This window comes from Enhydra lutris, unplaced genomic scaffold (genome assembly GCF_002288905.1).
Source record: "Enhydra lutris kenyoni isolate GAN:26980312 unplaced genomic scaffold, ASM228890v2 scaffoldscaffold309, whole genome shotgun sequence".
NCBI classification, from domain to species: Eukaryota; Metazoa; Chordata; class Mammalia; order Carnivora; family Mustelidae; genus Enhydra; species Enhydra lutris.
The window spans coordinates 11188-35255 of record NW_019154393.1 but is presented as its reverse complement, the minus strand read 5'-3'; the positions used below and the strand labels follow the sequence as shown (position 1 = coordinate 35255).

Genomic DNA, 24068 nt, shown 5'->3' with positions numbered 1-24068 from the left:
CACTCTCCCTCTGTGCTCTCCTTCTCTCTCTCTCTCTCTCTCTCTCTTTCTCAAACAAATAAGTAAAACCTTTTAAAACATTAAGGGGCACTAGGGCACCTGGGTGGCTCAACTGGTTGAGCATCTGCCTTCAGCTCATGTTGTGATCTGAGAGCCTTGGGTTCAAGTCCCATATTTGGCTCCCTGCTCCACAGGGAATCTGCTTCTCCCTCTGCCTCTGTCTCCCTCTCTATCTCTCTCTTATGAATACATAAATAAAATCTTGTAAAAACTTTTCTTAAAAAATGAAATTCAATGTCACAAATCACAACCAGAGTCGAAAATGAAACAATCAAGTGGGGAAAAAGAAAGTCAGAGAGTACCACACACAGAAAAGGGAAATGTTCTGTGAAACTCGTTTCATTCATAGTGTCTGTTCCAGGTAAAATGTGCAGGGTCCCCATTTAAAATGTGGGTCATGGCAACTGAAGCTGGAAAGCCGTCAGTCCATGCAGCGTAGGCGGCGGCAGGCAGGGCCACAGAGCGCCGCTCACCTCCTCCTTCATGCCCGTCTCCAGGAGCAACATGACGCAGGCTTCGATGGGCAGGGCAATCTCACGGCCGCTCCGCTTCAGGTGTTCCTCCAAGGGCGTCCCAAAGGCTGGCTTTTCCGCCCACTTATCTAGAGTAGCAAACCATCCAGTAAGACTCTCAGCGATCTCATGGCATCAGTGGGGAGTTTCTTTTCTCCCCAAACCACCAAAGGGGAATTTTTATTTTTTTATTTTTTTATTTTTTTTTTTTAAGCAGGCTGGTAGTTGAGGCTTGGGAAAAGGGGAAGCATCTGTTCTGTTTGCTTTGGTTATTTACCATTTTCTAGAACAAGAATAGGTCCCAGGCTGGGGGGTTACTTTCAGAACAGAGCCCTGAACGCTCTCCAGGGGAAGCTGTTGAGCAGAAGGCGTGAGGGGGCTCCTGCAAGGGACAAGTGGGCCGCCTGGCGCTAACCCTAACCCGAGGATTCGTCCGAGCAGACGGATTTCACTGGAAGGAAATTTACTCTCACCGTGCAAAGCACCACTGGCCTTCTATCTCGAGGACAAGAAACAGACTCCTTCAATATGAAAGAGGAAATAACTTCTTAAGATTTTAAACAAAAGCCAAGCGTCATCACACAGGACCGGAAGACGGCCGATGTGAACTCGTATTAAACGCAATATGTCCAGGACATGCAGGGCCTACGAGTGCCATCGCCCCAGCCAGGTCCCGAACATTCCGAGTAGGAAACCACGCGGTATCTGCAGCCCCAAAGCAGCTGAGGCTGAAGCCTGCGTCAGCAGTAAAGCGATCGTTTCTATTATTTTGGGGTCACATACTCTGCTTCATTCCACAAGAGGTGTGAGGCAGCTTAGCAGGAATACGCACAGTAGAGCAGTGAAACAGAAACAAGAATTTTGTGAATGGACATATTCCATTAGAACGAGAGGCATTTTGACTGGGTTTGGCCCGCCGGTGGGTGCGTACGGATCCCCAGCTGCCTGAGACGCACACAGACGCAGAAGAGGGGAAACCAGCCCGTGGAAACTACTTTGCTGAGCAACACTTAGTTTCTTCCAGAGACGGGAAGGGTTCGCGTCCTTCTCGGCACCGTTAATGGACAACTGTCACACAGCCACTTTGCTGTTCGAACCTTAGGTTCAAAGCAGGCAGTAGGACGCTGATGTGCCCCTTACCCTCAGCTACGTGGAAGAGCGGGGACGGGCCCCATCACGTGATCTGCACACAGGGGAAGGAAAAAGAGGGAACCCCCATGTCCATGGACCCAAGAGCTTTTACAAGGTTAAAATCGATGGAAAGAGCAAGTGGGATCCAGGTAGAAGAGGGGTGAGGACCAGGGAGGTGGGTGTCCTCCTCATCTCTGATCCTGGCCCCAGCCCTGGTAGCAAGAGCATCTGGGGGTCTGGCCCTTCTCAGAAGACAGAACTCTGTGACATTCCTCTCAGAGGCCAGTCCTTTCCCTGCACACTTTGTCCCTTTGAATTAAATGATTCTCAACACAAGCAGAAAATGGCTATGAGGCCCCTCCCCTGGGGGGAACATCAGAACCCCCAGGGCAGTTTTGCAAATGGCATCTGCCATCGCTGCCACTGAATGCCTGACCCTATCCTCTGAACACCTGCTGGAACTTTCTAGTTAATGCTCTATGGTGTGCCCCACCCCCAACCTTGGTGTAACATTGGCAGAGGGAGGACGTGAGAACCAGTTACCTAGACAACTCCTGAGCCAAACTGCCCGAAGGGGCTGGCCTCATCAACAGTGGACACCCCACGTTCCCAGAGACTCCCCACCCTTCTAACTGGGAAGACAAGACGAAACACATGTAAACATACAACAGTCATTAAAAAGACAAGACATGTTTGCTAAGTCATGGCCAGAAAATGGTACAGATCAGGGTCGCAGATGCGGGTGCCCACAGAGGCCGGTGAGGCCCCTGAGGTGCTGAGTCAGGATGGGGGCGGGGGTCCACTGAAAGGCAGCCCTGAACACCCCCTTAGTGCCTGCTGACCCATGTCGCCAGACTTCCAGGACTTTCAAGAGAAGCCAGAAATTGGATTGTTATGTGAAGGTGTCTGGTGTTTAAATGGTGGCACAATTTTTTGAAAAATGAGATACACCCGTTTGCGACTTCTGGCACAGACCACAGACATTAGAATGACTTGGGAGACAAAGTGTTTGCTGCTGGCTTCAAGGCAGGGAGCTGGGGGCTCTGAATGAAACAGACCAGGAAGAAGGGCTGAGAAAAGACCAGGATCTTGAGTCTCAGAATTTACATTTGATTCCATAGCTCTTGCTCAAGGTGACAAGAGCCCAGAGAAGGGGGGACGGTGTGAGCAGAGCAGACGGCCCAGCAGAGGGCAGAAAAGATGGACCCCAGCTACAGGGTATGGAGAAGGAAGGACAAGATGGCTCCAAGGTCAAGTCTGCATGGTTTGAAGGGAGGTGGCACCCAGGAGACACAGAGGAGAAAAAGACAGCTGGTTTTGGGGGAAGAATCAGCTTGCTTTCTGGGATGCATTGGAGTTTCTGGGGACAGCCAGAGGAGTCTCAGAGGGAACCAGCACTGAGGTGGCTATGAGGGTGAAGACACGGGGGACATGAGGGCTGTCACCAGGAGGGAACTCTGGGGACAAAGGGATGAGGAAGGGACATACACAGCCCTAACAATGGAAGACACAATCAGGTGCAATGAGGGGCACACGTTCCATCAAGGGAGAGACAGCCCAAGCCACATCAGATGCCAGAATCAAACAATTAAGAGCCTGGTCCACTGGGAACTGCAGTATTTTTTACTCTTAATAGAAGGGTAACTGGGAGTAGAAGCAAGACTGTGCACAGTGTGAAGGGCTGGCTGGTGGAAACGAGACATTCAGAGAGCCTACCAGAAGAACAGAATAGAATGAGACTGAACAGGGCACTGTGTTGTGAACAGGCAGGTACCAAGTCGGGTTGGCTGACAGTGCGTGTGAGATTGGGGTGCGCAGGGGTACAGTGCTGTGGGGTCAAGGTGTTTTTTTTTCCTACTGTAAGGATGCTCTGAGTCTTTCTGAAAACAGAAGAAGAAAAAGAAAGAGGAAGATAGGAACTAAGACAATAGGGAGATGGGAGGACAAGCAGAAGTGGAAGGGGTTGAATCCCAAGGCTTGGCAACCTTGGAGAGAAAGATGGATCATGTTTCCTTTGTTGGGTTTCTGCTCCGCACACCTGCTCCTTGTTCCACTCTCAGCCTCCCCCCTGCCCTCTTCCTGTTCCCTGTCACTTGCTGGCATACTTCTCTAGGGAAAATAGACTTGGGGGGAAATAATTGTTTAAAAAAAAAAAAACCCAAAAAAAAACCTTGGGGAAAAAAATCGTTAAAAAAAAGTTTACAGGGTGCCTGGGTGGCTCAGTCAGTTAAGCATCTGCCTTCAGCTCGAGGTTTTGATCTCAGGGTCCTGGGACTAAGCCCCGCATTGGGCTCCCTGCTCAGCGGGGAGTCAGCTTCTCCTTCTCCCTCTGCCCCTCTCCCCTCTCATGCTCTCTCTCTCTCAAATAAATCAATAAAGTCTTAGGGGGGAAAAAAAAGACCTGCTCACGAACCCCAATCTTCTCTTTTTTAATGCTTATCAGTCAGCTCCAAACCAGACTTTAATGCATTCAAAGTCTAAGACGATGATGGTTCCTATTCCGTCCTACACAGGGCCAGGCACAGGGTAGGTAATCCCACAGATACACACTCTTGGCATTTGGAACTTGCCCCGCTAGAGCCTGCCCCTTGCAAGGCTGAATGTTTGCCAGCAGCTTCACTCCTTTGCACTGCAACTCAACCTCATCATCCCCCAACAAGGATGTTAGATCACTTAGGAAAGCAAGGGCAGCTCATCCTAGGAAGAGTCAATCAGATGCATTTACTCAAGATGGCTGAAGGTCTGACTATGCAGGTGGTCAAGATAGAATTTTCGAATTCTGTCATCCAAAACCTTTCATGCACAAAGCCAGAAGCTGTGGGGGCCCTCCTCAAACTAGGAGAAGTGACAGCCTTGAGGACGGCAGTTAGTGTGCACACCCCCCAACACAAACATCCCACCCATATACCTGCTGACTCGCTTCCCAGATCACAGAGTCACCACACTCAGCACCCGGCTTGATCCTCTTCAGCCCATACCAAAGATTCTGCAGGGGGAAACTAAGCTCCCAACGTGTGGTCTACGCAAGCAAGATAGTATGAGATAGCCAAAGAAGACAGGGCAACTTCTGCCTCAGCTGTGTCTAATGATCTCTGCTGGGAGATGCCCTGATGGCAAATCAGAGAATTAAGAGTCAAAAGCTTTAATGTGCAGGTAAAACTAAGCATCAGGAGAAAGCTCAGTCCACTCATGACTTGTGTGGGTGAAGTCGGCTGAGAGCCTGGGTACAGTGGGCAAGATATGAATGCTAAGAACCAGAGCCTTGTGGGATCACAAGGAAGAGGGGGAAGGAGGGGTCACGGCCTGATGATTCAGTGACGCTGATGATGGGCCCCCAAGTACTGGCTTCTAAAATTCCTTTCAGAAGGTCCACAGTATCTTCCCCAGAATGTATGCTCTTGGAATCACAGGGTCAGAATTGAACCCAATGGACTGAATAACGGACTTGGAAGAGGGTAAGACCGGAAGACCCATGCAGGCAGCCATCCCCAAAGGGTCCAGCTTTCTCCACAACTAAAGATGTCAGAACCGCTGCGAATGTCCCATTAGTAGGTTAATCTAGGTTTGGAAGAAATTAGAGAATGTGGCAAGGAAAGATGAAATTATGCTGGGAGATAGTACTCTCCTAGGCAGAGAGGCGTTACCCAGAGGAGAGGCATGCAAAGGAGTCAGGGGGAAGAAGAACAGAGGCAGAAGTGGTAGAGGCTTAGGAAAGGGGGCATCAGCCAGCACGCAGGTTACATTACCTTGATGGGCTCGCATTTCGGGAAGGGCCTTTTCTAAGACTGCTAATGCTTTTCTATGGTAATCTGCTTGGGCTTCTAATAACTGAGAACAGACCCACATTCAAAAACAAAAGTAACGTTAGCATCGGATGGACACACACACAATGGCTGAGCAAAACCAAAAATGAAATCTTTTGCAAAAAAAGCTAAAATGACTCAATTTTTACAATGCTTTCATATTTCGGCAAGGCGAGGTACTTACCGTAACAAAGAATTTGCCATACTCCCCTTCTTTGGCCATAAAGTTGTACATATCTGCGGCAAGTTGATCCTGGTGAGTGGAAGGGAAGACAGGTCACTGAATAAAATGGCATCTGAGAATTAGTATTCGTGGACTCTTAGAGCAAAATGTCATGGAATGAGCCATGGATTAAATGTCCATCAACTGGTGGGGCACCTGGATGGCTCAGCTGGTTAAACATTGGCCTTCAGGTCAGGTTATCATCCTGGGTCCTGGGATCGAGCCCTGTGTAGGGCTCTCTGCTCAGTGGAGAGTCTGCTTCTCCCTCTTCCTCTGGCCCTCCCCCCACTCATGCTTGCTCTCTCTCTCAAATAAATAAATAAAATCTTAAAAAAAACAAATGTCCATCAACTGGGATGACAAAAATAAATAAATAAATAAGGAAGCTTATTAGGGGAATGATAGGGGAGGATCTCCAAAATATATGACTAATATTCCTTATCAAGAAGTGAAGTATAGAGCATTATGTATGCTATGTTGCCATCTACGTGAAAATAGGAGAGAAAGAAGTGTTATATTTTTACTGCCACATGTGTATAAAATAAATATATAAATAAAAACTTGAAAAATGAATTAAGAAAAAAAGAAAAGGTAGAGGAAAGACCTGGCATAAGTGGAGCTCAGTAGTGTATGGGAAGACTAGAGTATCTGCGTTTTGCATGGGGCTCTGGTCTAGGAAAGTAAAAACATTACCCTGGATTTTGTAAACACAGATCTGCCTTCATGAGGCTCCGAAGTTTGAGTTTACTGTATGTGTGGTCCAGGGATCCTCAAACTGAGAAAATTTAGTTAAGAACGGCCTCAAGTGGCACCTAGGTGTCTCAGTCGGTTAACTCTCTGATTTCAGCTCAGATCATGATCTCGGGGTCCCAGGATTGAGCCCTGCATTGGGCTCCCAGCTTGGCGGGGAGTCTGCTTTTCCCTCTCCCTCTGCCCCTCCCCCCTGCTCATTTTCTCTCCCTCTCTCAAATAAATAAGTAAAAATCTTTAAAAAAAAAAAAAGATCTCAAACTGGTAACACTCTCTAGGGAGAATCACTGCCAATACCTAAGGGTCCCACAAAGTCTTAAAATGAGCTGACAATACAAAATTGCAAAACATATGATACAAAATTGCAAAACACAGGAGGCAACAATCCACCATGAAGCAAAAGCCCACCACTCTCACAGAGGAAACAGAATTACCAAAGACTGTTATGATAAGTATATATAAAATGATTAAACATTAAAAAGAAATAAGCACTATCTGTCAAATAAATAAAATCTTAAAAAAAAAAAAAGAAAGAAGCAGCAAAAACAATAATCCACCATCAAAGAAGGCTGGCTTTGAGGAATTAGAACCGAAAAACACAGTAAATGAAAGTCAAAACTCGATGTTAATTAATTATAAGTAGATAAGACCTAGCTAAAGAGAAAATCAGTGAAAAAAAGAACTTAAATCTCAGGAAATTACCCAGAAGTTAACATAAAAAGAGACAAACTATTTTCACCATTTGAAATGAGAAGGCATGGCATGGAAGTTGAGAAGACACATCAGCCCATAACACACCAGCTCAGACTCCTGAGACCGCTGCCAAATTCATGTCTGATAAGTACCCGATAGCTGAGATCCAGGTTAGACTGGATCTGAGGAAAGCTATGTAATTACATTAGTGAAGTTACGACTTTTCTGAACAAGAATAAGCCATTATGAGACTATTTTATCAGCAGCATTTATCCAAATATCATCTTTTTAAATGCAAAGGCTATGTATGACATGACTTTGTGAGTTCAGTTTTAATTCCTATCCACTATATTACTTTCAAAAAGTCATTTTACTGCAGTTAACTGACCTTTTTTTTTTTTTTAATTTATTTATTTATTTATTTGATAGAGATCACAGGCAGGCAGAGAAGCAGGCAGGGAGAGGGGGAGCAGACTCCCTGCTGAGCAGAGAGCCCGATGTGGGTATCAATCCCAGGACTCTGAGATCATGACCTGAGCCAAAGGCAGAGGCTTAACCCACTGAGACACCCAGGCATGCCTCTGCAGTTAACTGATCTTAAAGTTCACTATCTTGAAGAATGAATTATAGTATGACCTAAACAAACTAAAATATTATAGTCCTAACACTATCTGAAAGGATAGACTCCATTTTCAGAAAATGATGAATAATAAGACGAAGAAAAACGCAGATCTTAAGATTCACCAAAGCCTGTTTCTTTACCACCTCAAATAACATTTAGAATAAAGAGCTATCTTCACAGATAGATGTAGTCACTTAACCATCTAATCTGAATTTATTTTAGGAGATAAAAAATTATATTTCTCCCCATTACAAACCAATTGTCCAGCAACATTTAAAAATAATCCTTTCCTTCTCTGTGGATATACAATGACCCCCTTTACTATATATTCAATTGTTTAAAATAATAGCATTGATTCTAGAAAACCTATGCTATTCCACAGATTATTTTTGTGGCTCCTGTGCTTTTTTTTTCCTCTTGTGCATTTTTTTTTCCTCTTGTGCATTTTTTTTTTTTCTCTTGTGCATTTTTTAAAAAAGATTTTATTTTGGGGGCTGCCTGGGTGGCTCAGTCCATTGAGTGTGTGACTCTTGGATTCGACTTAGGTCATGATCTCAGGGTGGTGAGATAAAGTCCCACAAAGGGCTCAGTGGGGAGTCTGTTTAAGATTCCTCTCTCCCTCCACCTCTGCTCCTCTCCTGGCTAGTGTGCGTGTGCTCTCTCTATATATAAATAAATAAATAAATAAAATCTTGAAAAACAAAGTTTAAAAATGTATTTTTAAATAATCTCTACACTCAGTGTGGGGCTCAAATTCACAACCTCAAGACTGGGATCACACACTCCACTGACTGAACCAGCCAGGTACCCCTGTTGTGCACTGTTTTAATTGGTGTAACTTTGTATGTTTTGCTATGGTTTTCTCCCACCCATTTTTTTTCACCTATTCTTTATTTTAAATAAGCTCAGATATTTTTGTTATTTAAAAAAAAATCCTACTCGAATTTATTTTATTTTTTAAAAAATTTTTAAAGATTTTATTTATTTGAGAAAGAGAGAGAGAGGGAGAGAGAGCATAAGTGAGGTGGGGAGGGGCGGAGAGAGAAGTAGGATCTCTGCTGAGCAGGGAGCCTGATGTGGGGCTTGATCCCAAGATTCTGGGATCATGACCTAAGCCAGAGACAGATGCTTAACCAACTGAGCCACCCAGGCACCGCTGCTTCAGTTTTTTTTGAAAAAGTCTTATTCTCATTATAAAGTAACACAGGGTCTTAGAAAATAAAGAAGAAACTAAAACCCACCTTTCCTATCATGCAGAGTATTCTGATAGGACTTGTGTGAAACACTAAATAATCTGCAGGATTTACCCTTTCCTCTGTCATTTGCAAGAACCAGGCTGATGCAACTATTATTTATCAGGGAAGTCTCGTACCTTGCACAGTTCTACTTTATTTCCAGCTTCATCCATCTCTTCCTTTAGGGTATCTATTTTTGACGGAAGCCCCTGGAAGTTGGTTCCTGAAGATTTGTGAGCCTGGTTCCACCTGCAAAACATGGGGGCAACCAGCATCTGAAAAGCAGCTGCACATTCTCGACCTTGTAGAATCAGGGCCCTCAAGGAGACAGATTTTCTCCAAAACATACAGCATACATCGGATGCTAGCCTCTCTTGAGCTTATCCTCCAGGAATGGAAGCAAGCATGACAGGACTCTTGCAAAGCTATCTGCTCGGAATATAATCTACCACATCTTGTCTCATACATGCCCCACTGCTGGAAATCACGTCGCAAAACCCCTTTCTGGTGTTGTCCAATCGTGGCATCCTTGCAGTGAAACACCCTTGCACTTTCCTGCTTTGACCTGGAATGTTCCTGTGCCACTGGGAGTCAGTCCTCCTCTTGGGCTCCTATGACTCTTCCTGCTACCATCCTCAGCTGTGATTACTGCCATCATGTAAAACCCAGAACTTCAGTCAAGCAGCTAGCAATTCAGAGGTAGCAAAAACTTGTAGAATAAAAAACAGTTCTTAGAATTAATATACTAAAGACCAAATTTTCAACAAATCTGAACTGTCACGTGGAATATTCGCATTCCCTTTACAGTAGGTGAGAAGTACTGAAAAAAGGAAGAATTATACCATAGCAAGAATAGGCGAGTACAGGGGGAACAGTAATCTAAAACAATCTCCGTGTGGTTTTCAAGTACGCTTTGACCTTCTGTTTGAGTCTGGATTATGTGTGCTATTCTGGAAAGTGCCAGCAATTTCAATGTAAACATGGATATTATAGAGATGAAAACCCATACTAGCAATTCATCAAGCTTTCCAGCTGCTGCTCTGTGCCCCCCACCCCACCCCAACAGTATGCTCTGCCTTCTCTCCAGCTCCTGATGTGAGGCACTTCCCCACAGTGGAGCTTCGGCGAGTCTGCCAAGCTCAGCTTAGTGAGGCTGTATAGTGAGCACACAGAGCCTGGACTTTGGAGTCAGACATGCTCAAATCTGAAGCCTGGCTCTCCCGCCACTAGCTGTGTGACCTTGGGCGATGACTTAACCTCTCTGTGCCTCAGTAAACTCATCTATAACACGAAGACAGCCAACACCGTCTGCCTTGCAGAACCATCATAAGGAATCAGGGAGAGAGCAAATACATATACATATGCATGCATATGTGTGTGCAGATTATATCTGCCTTATAACTGATTCCTGCTTAGAAAATAAGCAGTAAGTAGTCATTAGGTAGGATCATTTTCCTCCAGGGAAGAGCCACAGGAAGAAGTAAAGAAATTCCACTGTCTGTTTCTCTGATACCTGCTTTGATTGGTTAAGTGGACAAGACCATGAATGCAGATCAAGAATCTGTGTTGAAATCCCCTCAAGGATACATGTACCGTACATGTGAAGCTTCTAGCAGATAAGCATCTATTATGTCACTCAACCAACTCTAGTGAGGGAGCATTCACAGCCTCATTTAATTAACCATTAGAACATGCTTCCTTATTTGGAGAAAAAAAAAAAAAAAAAAAAAAAAAAAAATTTCAACCTCAGGGTGGCCTCCACTCCCAGTCCTGGCCCAGATGATTCTGTCCATGTGACAAGGAGATGAGATGGTGGACTTTAAGCCAGGGACCTAGCTCAGACGTTTATCTTCTCTGAGGCATGAAGCAAGTCATGTGGGTACTTTGTGCAGGTCCCTCCCTGATTGATAAAAGAAGTCTCTTTTCAAGAGGAACTAACCCACTGACCCCTGTTCCCTCTCCTATCCTGAGGGGCCTTGGCACTTGTACCTAGCATGGAGTCTGACACAGTAAGCACCCAAATGAGATCTGTCGAAAACATGAATGAGCAGAATGATAGGAACTGGTGGAAGAATCAAGTGAGCTGACAGACCATGCACGGAGCTCAGGGCCTCACACGTGGCAAGTGTCCGGTAAGTGGTGGCAATTATTTTTACCATGATCATTACCTTTTATGAGCTCAATGTTTCTTAAATCAGGACAAGTGATTTGTACATTGAATGGAGTGGTGTTTCTCCCCCTACCCCGTCCCTCAAAAAAGTAGATCTTAAATCAGTGGTGCATTGATACTCAGTGGTATTTTAGAAACGAGGAAAGGTTGCCTTGTAGAATTGCTACCCATGTTCTAAATCTGCAATAAAAAAAAAAAAACATGTCCCAGGTAGAAGCTCAGGAAATGATGGCTGTCTCTCCGTGTATCTGCCAAAGAGAAATAATCGTATCCACTTCACAGGACTGCAATGTGAACGCGGTTACCAAATAAGTAAGTTACAGAGATGAAGAGCACAGCATAGGCAGTACAGCCGAGAAAATTGTAGTAACACTGTACAGGGACAGATGGGGGCGACACTTAAGGTGATGAACACTGAGCAACGTATAGAACTGTCGAATCAATGTTGTGCACCTAATACAACATTGTGTGCCAATTATTCTTCAATAACAACAACAACAACAACAAAAGCAAACAAAAACAGAGAGCTAACAAAGCCACTTCTTGTTTAAATAAAGTTTTATTGGGAGACAGCCACACTTTCATTTACTTATGATCCAGAGCTGTTCCTATGCTACAACAGCAGAGTTCATTAACTGTGAGAGGGACCACGTGGGTTGCAGAGCTGAAAATACTTCACAGAAAGTTTAGCAACCTTTGTGATAAAGTCTGAGAAAGGACAGGGCCGGGGTGGCTGCCTCCATTATTTCCCACTCTCATCCGAGAAGAAAACCATGTAAGTCACTGATACAAATGCCCTTGTGGACAGAGCTAGCCTGGAATCCTGCCACGAGGCTCTGCAGATCGTCATCAGGCATCAACCCACAAGTCAGCAGCCCTCTGGGATGGGTTCTTAGTTCTATGGGATTTCCTCCCTCTTGAGAGCAGTGTTTGATCATGAAAGTATCATAACTACACGGAGTCTGGACACGGCAGGACCCTCAGAACCGCTAAGATCACAGATCTATTCCTACGGTCCCCTATCCAAGCAATGAACACTCGTAGAACATCCTGCCACTGACCCCTCTCCCCTTAAAACATTTACTTAAGTTTCTTTTTTCCTTTTTTTTTTCCCCCTGTCTCTTTTTATTGCTGATCCACTAAGAACAGGATGTTCTAACATCATCCCCATTGCCATGCTTGGGAGAATAAGCCCTAAAAAGCAGGTGGAAGTGGGTGTGACTTGGTCTACAGGTCAAGTGCATGAGTCTGGAAACCTGCGTCTTGTCCAACAACTGGCCTTTCTCTCATCTGTGTTGGGGACGAGACGGTTGCTGAGGGAGGGACAATAGTCCTGCATTATTGGTTATTTTTACAGCTCTACCTTACCTGGCTCTGACCGAATCCCAGTCTAACACCAATTTAGCGAGCTGTTTCCTCTGTTTTTGGATGTTGGGAATCTCCACCTAGGAAGAACATACCACATATCGAATGGGATAAGCTTTGGGGTTTTAAACTTAACATTTGAAAGGGCAATACTTATTTACTTCTCTTGTTCTTGTAGGCATAGGATTTTGTACCCTCAATTTATTCCCCTTACTTCCAAAAAGAAGCATACATCAATGCCACTGGTTACTGTTAAAATCATAGACACAAGCAAACCATTCACCACGCAGCCCACACTAGTCTTAGCTTTTCTGTGCCTCCCGGCAAAAGCACCCACCTCTGCTATGCTGCACAGAGGCTCCACAATCTCTCTCTCAACAAAGACTTCATGCTGTGTAAGTTCTAGAGCCAGCTGATTCTCGGCATCACCACACGTCTCCAGCATCTTCCTTTAAAAACACAAGACACCCCCACAAGCATCAGGCACCTCATTACTGTATTGGGCCAGTTCGGCTCTCTACGTGATGGGAATGCATTAGGGGGCCACGCCGTAGAACCTCAAAAACGTTATATGTTTTGGGCATTGCCTAAAATGTGAGTCTACAGATTTATGCTTTAGGATGAAAAAGACTGTTAACACATATATGTTATCAAATGTGTCTTATGCCTCTATGGAATTGATAACTATCTTGCATGGTTGACATTTCATCTGTTATTGTACAAAATATTAAATTTAGGTAGCCAAAGAATCTGTTTTTTATTTTTATTTTTCTATTTTTTAAAATATTTTATTTATTTATTTGAGAGAAAGAGCAGAAGACAGAGAGCATGAGCGGGGGAGGGGGCAGAAGGATGGGGAGAAGCAGACTCCCTGCTGAGCAGGGAGCCTGATGTGAGGCTTGATCCCAGGACCCTGGGATCATGACCTGGGCCGAAGGCAGACGCTTAACCGGCTGAGCCACCGAGGTACCCCTGTTTTTGTTTTTGTTTTTTAAGATTTTATTTATTTGAGAGAGAGAGAAAGCATGAGAGAAAGAGAGAGCACAAGCAGCGGGGGGGGGGGGGGGGGGAGCAGCAGAGGGGGAGGGAGAAGCAGACTCCCCGCTGAGCAGGGAGCCTGACATGGGGCTCAATCCCAAGACTCTGGGATCATGACATGAGCCGAAGGCGGATGTTTAACCAACTGAGCCACCGAGGTGTCCCCTAGGAAGTGACTCTTAAGGACCAGAAGGGACTGGTCAGACTGGTCAGTTGTAAACCTGAGTCAACAGCTGGAACAGCAAAGAGATCCGTTCTTTATACCCAAGCTCAGGGAAATAAATATGGACCCTATCGATCACTTTTGCTCGCAGCCTTTTCAGTCTGTCTCCAGCCCTGCTCCCACTAAATGGAAGATTCTCTACCATCCCAGTGGCCTGGACCCCACTTTTTCCCCACAGACACTGCACTGTTCTCCTGGTGGATGAGCCACACCGTCACACTCATAGTCACCCTGTCACACAGATGGCTGCCCCCCCACCCCCGCTGACCCACGGGGCTCTGCGCTCTCTCCCTGAAAGCAGCCAACTCTTACCCCAGCAGAGATTCTTCCAGTTGAGTTGATGCTTCTTGCATGTTCTGAGCGAGAGCGGTCAGCGGGAGTTTTTTCTGGAAGGCAGAAGACAGTGTGTTGGTTTCACTATTATTGACACCCGTTCTTGAAGACCTGCTTCAGGTCACCCTTCAGTAATTTCTCCTCCAGGAAAACCACACAGGTAAGACAGAGCCTGTCTGGATTCAGGTTCTGGTCTCGAAGGCAGAAGCTATGTGAGCTCTATGTCCATGTCCTCATGCCTGGGTAATACAGAGGCATGGTAACAACACAGGTGTCCCAGGGCTGTCCGTCTAAGGAGACGTTCAACGTCAAGTGCCCAGCACGCGGTAAGTGCTCAGTATGTGCTGACTGCTAGTATTGTTGTGGTTGCTGTTAGCTGTCATTTTTAATTACTTAAGTGCATATTGTGTCCCAGATACTGGGAACAGAAGACACAGACTTTGCTCTCTGATGATCATAACAAATACGTAAAATAAAATGCTTAATTTCAAAAACTTTTGCTAAAATATTCATTCTTTCTTAAGATTTATTTATTTATTTTGAGAGAGAGAGAGAGGGAGAGAGAGCAGGGAGGAGCAGAGGGAGAGGGAGAGTCTTAAGCAGACTCCGTGCTGAGCCTGACACAGGGCTCGATCTCACGACCCTGAGATCATGACCTGAGCCAAAACCAAGAGTTGGTCATTTAGACAACATTGCTACCTAGGTGCCCTAAGAATACTCATTCTTAAACTGGCTCTTAATTTGGCTGTAATCATAACGAAATAGCTTCAGTTAAGTATCTAAAAATATCTGGCTAAATGTCTGAAAAAGGTTTTTTTAAGGTATTTGAGCCCAAAGCCTATTAGTGATTCCTTGTTCAGCTGGAAATGACCATAACGATCCTCTAATTAATGTTCTAATTGTCCAGCCAAGGGACCTGAAGCCCGGGGAGGTCAGGTGGACTGGCCAGGCACCCCAGTGAGGGGCCCCAGAGCCAGAACCCCGTGCCCATGGCCTGAGCCCAGGGTTAGGGCCTTGCCACCACGGGCTGATGGCTCATCTCAGAATATGGGTCGAAGGGGCCTGGAAAGTACCAGGGGCTGGCGATAACACAATCTGCTAACAAAAAAACCCGCGTTCAGTGCTGCAGGGCTCCAAGCGGCTTTGCCTCCCCAGTATAAAGGGCCCTCACGGCAAAGACACAGGGTCCATACTGCCGTGGCACTGTTGAGCCTTGACCTGTCGCATGTCACCTGCCTTCCCTGCTTTCAGAGGGTTCCGTGCAATACTTGCACCACATTTGCTTGCATTGTAGAGAATGTCTCTGGAGGGCTACACAAGAAACTACCAGTGCTGGTCATTCGGAGAGGGCAGCAGGGTGCCCGGGGAACAGGACTGGGACAGACCTCGCTTTACCTTCTCCTGTACATACTGGATTTTTCACCATGTAAATATGGTGAAATATACTATATATAAATATGCTATTTATACTATTTATACTAAATATACTATAAATATACTATTCAAAACAGTATTTGAAATGCCAAGATAAACAACAACAACTGTATTTACCCATCTCTTATCTTCTCAAGTTGTTTTCAGGTAACTAAATAGCAGGCCTCACCTGCCCCACAAGGAGACATTCCCAGATTCTACACTTCAAGACTAGGAAAACAGGAGAAAACGGGCAGCGTGCCTTGAACATGGTGAGCGTAATTCAGACATTTTCATAATGCTGCCTGCCTTTTTCTTTCTTTTTAAGGTTTATTCATTTTATTTGAGAGATAGAGAGAGTGAGCATGCAGACAGGGGTGGGGAGGGACAGAAGGAGAGGGAGGGGGAGAGAGGATCTCAAGCAGACTCTGTGCTGAGCACGGAGCCCAACGTGGGGCCTGATCTCATGACCCCGAGACCATGACCTGAGCGAAAACCAAGAGCTGGACGCACAGCAATGCACCCAGGCACCCCAGTAATGCTGACTTTCTGAGGGAATTTAAATCTAGGATAAATGCAATAATCAGGAGAAATATACTTTGTGCCACTCCGGAGCTCTGGACAAAAAAAAAAAAAAAAAAATCATAAAAAGAGTGAGTCTACTTTGCAAGTATCAGAGAGCCCTGTGGTTTGCAGGCTCTGACCCCAAAGCTGCGACAATCCTGTTTTTGATGTATACAAATAAGGACATTGTGCTTACTTAACCCTGGGCTCCTTGATGAAGATGCTATCGACCACCGCCATGCTCCTCCACGATCACAGCTGCACACTGCCAAGGCACAGGCAGCTTTTTTATCGCCAGGGATTCATTTAAAAAGTTCTAAAGTCATAATTCATAAAATGTGTGCCAACTACACAAAAAGCAGTCACTCCAGGTCTCACAGGACGCACAGCATGAGCTCTGCCGTGTCCAGGTCTTAGACTGGGAAAACCACTGCCTCCGAGTCTTGTCTCTTCACACACATGCGAGCCTCTGAGAGGCTCCTCCTGTGTATTCTAGGGCCCTAGAGGCTGCTGCTGTTTTCTCCGCATTGTACGACCTCTGTGGTCACCTATCTTCTATCGTTTCTATGGTGACTGCTCCTCCCACGTGCACAGTGTAGACAGCCTCAGAGCCCTGTCTTTGGCTCTTCTGTCTGAGGCTGGAAAAGGAAGCCTCTGGCATTAGGTTTTAGAAATGAGGGTTGGGCACCTTTGCCCCTGTTGCCTAGCATATGCCCATCGCCTGCCACTCATTGCCCTCCTTTATTGTGGGGCTACCACCTCCTCCAGGAAGCCTTGCCTGACTACTTCTCTCGTCCTGTGATGCCCCATTCTTGGTCCTCCCATGATGCCCCGTGCACACTTTGCTACACATGTCATTTTATAATGATCCCTTTGCGCGTCTCTCCCCACCAGGCTGTGAGCACCTTTAAGGTGGAGACTACCTCTTCTTCATCTTCTGTCTCTAGCACTTGTATACTGTAGGCATTTGATAAATACTTGTTTGTTTGTTTTTAAGGAGTATATGGGACACCCAGGTTGTGTCTTCAAGCAGTCAGAGGGAACGACCAGACATAACAACATGAAGGACAAGGCACAAGTACGAATGGGAGGAAGCGGGAGACACCGGGACTGTCAGGGGAAATGGGGTCAGATTATGAAGGGCTTGTCATGCTGAAGAGCTTGGACTATTAATCCCACCAACGGGAAGCAGCCAGCGCCCCCTTGAAAGAGGCACCATGGGCATTAGGGGCCACTTCCGGTGTGGAATTACCCCTCCAGGCACTGCAGAATGTTTGGCATATTGGTCCCCTCCCTCCAAACACCAAAAGTGTTCCCCAGTTCCTACAGCAACCCAAAGTGTCTCTACATTTTTCCAAATCTCCCCAGGGGTGTCCTTGTGGTCCTTCTTGAGAACCATGAAGCTAAGATTTTTTTTTTTTTTTTTCCAGGCAGGAAGATGACATTTCAGAACATTCTGGTGATCTGGCTGGAGACAGGCTGGAAAACAAGGGAACCAGAGGCAGGAATTGAAGCTGAGGGAATGACCTCACTGTCCAGGTGAGAGGTAATCAGGTTTTGCTTTAAGGCAAAGGTGGCAGAGATGGGAGTGGAGGTGAGGAATTCAAAAGATATTCCCAATCACAGGACTTGCTCATCAAGCAGCTATGGGAGGGTGAGGATAAAAGGAAAGGGAACCTAAAGTAACCCTACAGTTTCTGGCTTGCATAATAGGGTGGGTGGAACTTGAGAGTCAACACAGAAGGAAGAACTGGTCACGCATGCTGAAATAGACATCTGGGGAAGGAAGTGTTTTTGCTTGGTTGAGATGGTTTAGAAGTCGCTGGCATAAACACACCAGCCAGAAGCCATGAGAACAGAGGAGGTGGCCCAAGGAATGTGGCTGGGGGAATAAGGAGAAGGACAGAGCCTTAGGGTACCGTGTGAAAAGGATCGGTAGAACAGAAGCCATGGCAAGAGGAGAGGAGCCGTGGGGACAGGACCAGGGAACTGGCTCCAGTTCTGTGGGACTGGACCTGCAGCAGACATTCCTACAATCGTGGGTGTGCGCAAAGTTCCACTCGCTGGTCTATAACTACTGCAGCTGAGCAAGTATTGCACAAGAGAGGAAGAACCCTGTTGTCTCGATGTCCCATAGATGTCTGTAGGAAAAATCAAAGGGTGACACAGATCACCCACATGCCAGTTCTTCCTTTTGAGACATCCGGTGACAGACAAAACACTGCGGCAAATCACAGCTTCCCAGGATGCCCCTGAAACTATCACCTTAATGGTATGTGGGCTTCCAAGGGTTAGCATATGCAGCTGAGTCCGGATCTCGTAAACCCAAGGACGGGATGGCCCCATGACCACTGTTGCTGGTGGCACAGGAGGAAATGGATGGACACATTCGACGGTTCTCCTGGAGTTCAGCCCTCTTCCTCTCTACGACAGCATCCTGACTTCTCTTAGGGATTCACCCGGGGGTCAATAAAGCCTGTGAGCTGGAAGTGGCTCTGAAGCCCACACTCTAGGGCTGGGCCCCAATTAGCTTAAGCCAACCAGCACACCACATCTCCTCTCCAACCTCACCCCTGCCCACAGTAACCAGGGTGGAATGGGAATGTTCAGGAATGGGAAATATGGCTCAATATGGACCAATGCAATGGGAGGTGGTTTCTACTTGCCAAGGACCTGGAAAAAGAAGATTTCCCACTCCATTAAGAAAACTACTGAAGCACGCTTTCTATTTCTGCCAGACACGCACAAGGAAGCAAGCAGCTCATGGAAGCTGCTGGTGGCCAACCTGTGACCACTGAGAGGAGCCCATGTAGGGATAAAGCAGACAATGAAGAAGACAGAGGGGACAGAAGGAAAGAAAGTAGGGTTCTGGTCAAACCACTGAAATGCTAGCCCAAGTTTTACCTCAAGTCCACCCCAGCTTTTGGACGTTTCAGTTAGTAAGCCAATAAATTATGTCCATTTTCCAAGTCCATTTAAGACAGGCTTTCAGCTTTTTTGCCATCAAAGCATTCCTAACAGACATCTGTCGTATCAATGACAAATGGCTCACTAAGTCTTTAAAAGCACCTGGAGAAAATTCAGTGTGAGCAGGGCTTTTGGATCAGCAATGTCTTTTTTTTTTTTTTTTTTTTTTAAGATCTTATTTATTTATTTGACAGACAGAGATCACAAGTAGGCAGAGAGGCAGGCAGAGAGAGAGGAGGGAAGCAGGCTTCCTGCTGAGCAGAGAGCCCGATTTGGGGCTCGATCCTAGGACCCTGGGATCATGACCTGAGCCGAAGGCAGAGGCTTTAACCCACTGAGCCACCCAGGTGCCCCTGGCTCAGCAACATCTTAGGCACAAAAGAACGTTCTGGTCAGGCAGATGGCATGAGAGTAAATGGCAATACAAGGTATAAATCAGCAAGGCAACGCTGCTGCTCCTGCTTGAGGAAAACCAACGGGCTGCCGCGTGCAAAGCATCACAGAGACGCAAGGACCACGGCCCCGAGTCACATCCGCTACTCACGTATCTCCTCTCAGCATCGGTGCCGTGCTGGCCCTGGAAACATGCCATCAGACGCTTGTGCGAATGGTGACACATTGACCGAACCGTGTCCAGGCGCCGCTCGATCTGACAAAACAGAGACAAATGAGCCATTTGCAAGGGGCTGAAGAACACATCCAGCCTCTTCCTCCATGGCGCTGGCACGCAGGCAGGAAAAGCATCCCATGGTCTAAGTGTTCAGCTCTTGGGTGGACGTGGAAATGGTTCCCATTCACTTACACCAGCGATTCTCACTACTGATATTTGGGGCCAAATAATTCCGGGTGTGGGAGGGGTTTCCATCTCTCAAGGGCTAAATCTGCACGCAGGGAGGGAGTGGAGTCTGGACCAAAACCTGCCATCAGAAAGAGTGGTGGCAGCCCAGTTACACACCACAGTGCCCGCAAAGCCCGGGCTCCAGCCTGCGGGAATGCAGGTGCACACCTCAGGCCCAGTCCCACTGCCAAGCGGAAACAATCACAGGGACATTCAGAAGCGATCTCCCGCAGATGGCGACCATGCCTTCCATGCACAGGACATCAGGCTGAGGGACCAGAATCAAAGTTCTGCAATTTCCACGCAAGGTCAGTATCTTCAAAATGGCTCCTTATTGGGTTTAGGATGGGTTTTTGGCTTTGTTTTTGTTTTGTTCTGAATAAACCTCTAAAGCAGAAGGGACAGCCAAGAGTAAGAAATACCGACTAAGGGGACCCACGCATCACGATTTAGCTTCCCAAAATGTTATTGCTGGGATATGGCTGTTTATGGCAAAGAGAGCTGCTTTTCACGGGAAGGAATGCCAAAAATGTGTATTCTGATGACTCATTAAGACTGAGTGCAGGCCCTTAGGGATGCTTTCTATTTTAAAGAAAAATCAACAAATTCAAAACAGAATGCATTATTACCCTACAATATTTTGCCCAGTGTTATGGTTCTGTGTTTCTTCCTTGAAGGTCCTCACTGCCCCAGCAGCTTTTCTTCAGAGCCAAGGCCCGACCACCAGGACCCTGATCTGGCAGGCATATAAGGAGCAGATGCCACATCACCTCCCCCCGATCTTATAATGACCAGATTTTAAAACACTGGAAAAATAATACACACTCTTTACTTGCCAAGAAAACAGGCAAAATCAAAACCAAAATAAACAAGAGCACCCATCATTTCACTTTGATTCTGATTGCCACGAGAAAACTGTCAAGTTCACAGGAACGGGGGCCTCCGTGTCTTTTGTTCACTGACTTCTCCCGAGTGCCTGGAATGCTATCTGGTTCGCAAATATAAGGTGTTCATTTAATATCTGTTGAAAGGACAAGTATGCATCCCGTCTCTGGGCAAGGTAGTAGAAAAACAATAGTAAATAAGTTGAGGTTCTCACCCTCCCGGGATTCACAGCCTCCCAGGGAATTGCCACACGAGCAAAATAAACTTAACAGTGAAAAACAAGAGGCAAAATAGAGCCTCCTGAACTGATCTAAGAGGCAGGGGCACACAGAGCAAATTCAGGGAAGTTTCACACCAGAAACAAACAAACAAATCTCTGTGGCTTGGTATCCATCCCTCCTGCTTTCCTGTTTAACCCATTAACTCCTGCTAATAACCTTATGGGGTGGATATAGCCATTATCTTCATTTTAGAGAAGTGGAAACTGGGGCACAGGGAGGTTCAATAAATCTCTGAGGCCACAGAGCGAGTCAAGGGCAGACCTGGGTAGGAAGGTTCCACACTTTTACCCATTACTCTCTTTCTTTATAGTCAAAGAAGGGGGAAACCATCTGTAGCAATGATGGCAGATGTGGAGTAAGTATCCGTGTCATGAACTGAGGTGTTCCTAGAAACTGGCACACTCTTGGGTCCCCAGTGGATGTACCGGCAAAGAGACAAGCACAGACCGTTGCCGCCTGCCTTCTATGGGAACTCTGCCATCCTTGAACTGCCTGAGAGGCCCTTGGGCTGCATCTTGGGGCTTCAAGGATTCAATGAGATCATGTGTTTACTGATGCGGGATGTGGGAGACAGAACATGGACATGAAAACCCAGTCAAGTTAAAGGTTAACTAATACCAAACAACATTGCTGGAAGTCTGAAAATGAAGTTGAAATACATGGTAAAAGCCAGTGAGGAAATATTATTAAGAACATGATTGTCTAATAAATCTGGGGGGAAAAAAAAACCTTCTAATCCTTAATAAAAACTTCTGTCCTTTAAAAAAAGGGGGGGGGAGGGGTGCTCTTAAAATCTTGTACCTGTGGCCGGCTGTCATAATTGAGAAGGATGTTCTGACACGGGGTGGTACAAGCCACATTCTTCTAAACCATGCTAGCTCCTTCTCTCCCTAGGGAGAGACGGAGTGTCACCTGGGAGCAGATCTTTGGTCTTCTGGGGTCAAGTGCACACACCTACTGTGGGTTATGGAAATGACACGAGCAAGGAGGCTTCAGAGAAACCTCAGTGCAGGAGGGGCTCTGTCCTTCCCAGTGTGCTCTGCGGTGAGCGGGGGAGGGGAGGTTCTGAGGTGGAGCGAAGGCATGTGTATAAAGGGTCCCAGGCCTTCTGGGAGAAACTCCGAGCCTCAGAGTTCAGGAAGCCTGTTGAGAGATGAAGTGCAGGAGCCCTGGCTGAGGTCCCCACAGGAAACACCCCTCTCTATGGAGAGGAAAAGACATCCAGGTGGGTGGCAGACCACCTCAGGGCCTCAGAGCAGTTCTGCCAGATCTGGTCATTGTCACTGAGACTCTAAGTCCCTCGGGACCCAGCTCAGCCCAGAACTGGGGAACAACAGCGTGAAAGGGAAGGAGAAGTGGAAACTCTAGGTTGGAGCCAGTGGGGCCCTCCGCCACAGCTGGCAGGGCCTGTCCCATCTAGGACACCATCCCAGCAGCAAACAACAGTCCCTCTGCCTGCCCAGGACCCGTGACCAGGCCGCAGTGCCAGTGAACTGGCCCATATACCCCACCCCAACACCTGGCACTTGAAAGCAGGACTAGCCCCATCTGAACTTCATAACATGACACCAGAGTTTCAGATCCCTTTTCCATCACCACACAGCCCAACTGCTCTTTTTAAGGATCAGAACCACACTGATCCGTTTTATTTTATTCTGTTTCGTCAGAGAATACACACATACACACATATGTCCATCCATCCATCTGCTTCCATTCTCACCTACGAGATTTGGTTTGGTTTGGTTTTCCTCTTTAAACAAAGCACCTGAAAAAGATTTTTATTACCTGTAACAGATCTTCACTGAGGACTTCTGTTTTCTCGGCTCTGTGGAGGGGGGAAAATCAAAAGTTCAGAGTTTGGAATCCAGAAATGCAAAGCAACTCAGGAAATTCAGTAATAATCATCCTGGAGCTTAAAACAAAACAGGCAGGAATGAATGATAACGTGGGGAGAAATTCCACCTATGTTTACATCAGAGGGCTGCTTAAGCAAAACCAAAGAAAACCAAAGTTTGCAGAAAATGGCAACCCTAAACAAGAATCAAGGATCGAGACCAATGGCTCCCCCACGTGGGCTGTACAGAATCCCTGGCAGGGGGGCGGGGGGAGTGTGCTGATATAAAATGCCAGTTTCCAGGTCCCACCTCTATTCTAATTTAGCAGGTCCAGGACAAGGTCCTGCTGCATTCTGAAGAAGCCCCTCCTGCCCAGAATTCAATGGCCCCAGACCCACAGACCACCCTTTGGGAAAAGCCTGCTTAGAGAAGCTTAAACTTCATTTCTTAAAATGATCATTTCTGAGTTTCACGGCCTTACTGAAACAGGTTTGTCACAAATCCAGGAACAGGATTCAACAATACCCACTCAAGATGGTAACATCTGAGCATTCTCTCTTTCCAGTATCTCATCTCGCCTTTAAAAAGAAACCGTATTTTCAGCTTTCCTCCACCTATGCCTTCCAAATACCATTAACTACATTAACCCCATAGACCTTTCCAGAAAAGCCGACCGGCTGCCCCACAATCAGCACCGGGGCATTCAGAGCTGCTCGAGCCTCGGTTGCCAGATTACAGTACTTTCTTTTTTTTTTTTCAAGTTTTTTTTTTTTTTTTTTTAATTTATGTATTTGACAGAGAGAGAGAGCGCACACAAGTAGGGGAGCAGCAGGCAGATGGAGACAGAGAAGCATGGTCCTCGCTGAGCAGGAAGCCCGATGCGGGGCTCAATCCCAGGACCCTGGGATCATGACCTAAGCTGAAGGCAGATGCTTAACAGACTGAGCCCCCCTGGCACCTCGATCACAGTACTTTCTTAAGAAGACTTTCCTCTGCAGTCCAAAAGGACAGCGCCTTTGCTGTACATAAACCCAGAATGACAGCAATTGAGGTGCCCTGTTGGGACTTCTGCTTTAAACAGCGATTGAAGCCAAGTCAATGAACATCCCTACCTAACTCCCATTGAA

General features: G+C 46.4%; 1 protein-coding gene across 1 annotated transcript; it reads right to left on the bottom strand.

Annotated features, from left to right (window-relative positions):
• Nucleotides 1-390: 390 nt before the first annotated feature.
• On the bottom strand, nt 391-22953 carry LOC111140251 (rho GTPase-activating protein 17-like). Its single transcript, XM_022492567.1, has 9 exons — nt 22892-22953; nt 19647-19751; nt 14138-14211; nt 12902-13013; nt 12568-12644; nt 9167-9278; nt 5691-5759; nt 5450-5531; nt 391-661 (listed from the first exon to the last, which is right to left on the bottom strand). The coding sequence occupies exons 2-9, from the start codon at nt 19719-19721 to the stop codon at nt 456-458; spliced, it is 807 nt and encodes a 268-aa protein (XP_022348275.1). The 5' UTR covers nt 19722-19751; nt 22892-22953; the 3' UTR covers nt 391-455.
• Between the last annotated feature and the right edge of the window lie 1115 nt (nt 22954-24068).

Excerpts from the sequence above, each read along its gene's own strand:
- LOC111140251 (XM_022492567.1), bottom strand. The coding sequence starts at position 19,721 with ATGTGTCACCATTCGCACAAGCGTCTGATGGCATGTTTCCAGGGCCAG. Across the intron at positions 14,212-19,646 it reads CCGATGCTGAGAGGAGATAC|AAAAAACTCCCGCTGACCGC; the intron begins GTGAGTAGCGGA and ends TCTGCCTTCCAG. Across the intron at positions 13,014-14,137 it reads CTGGAAGAATCTCTGCTGGG|GAAGATGCTGGAGACGTGTG; the intron begins GTAAGAGTTGGC and ends GTGTTTTTAAAG.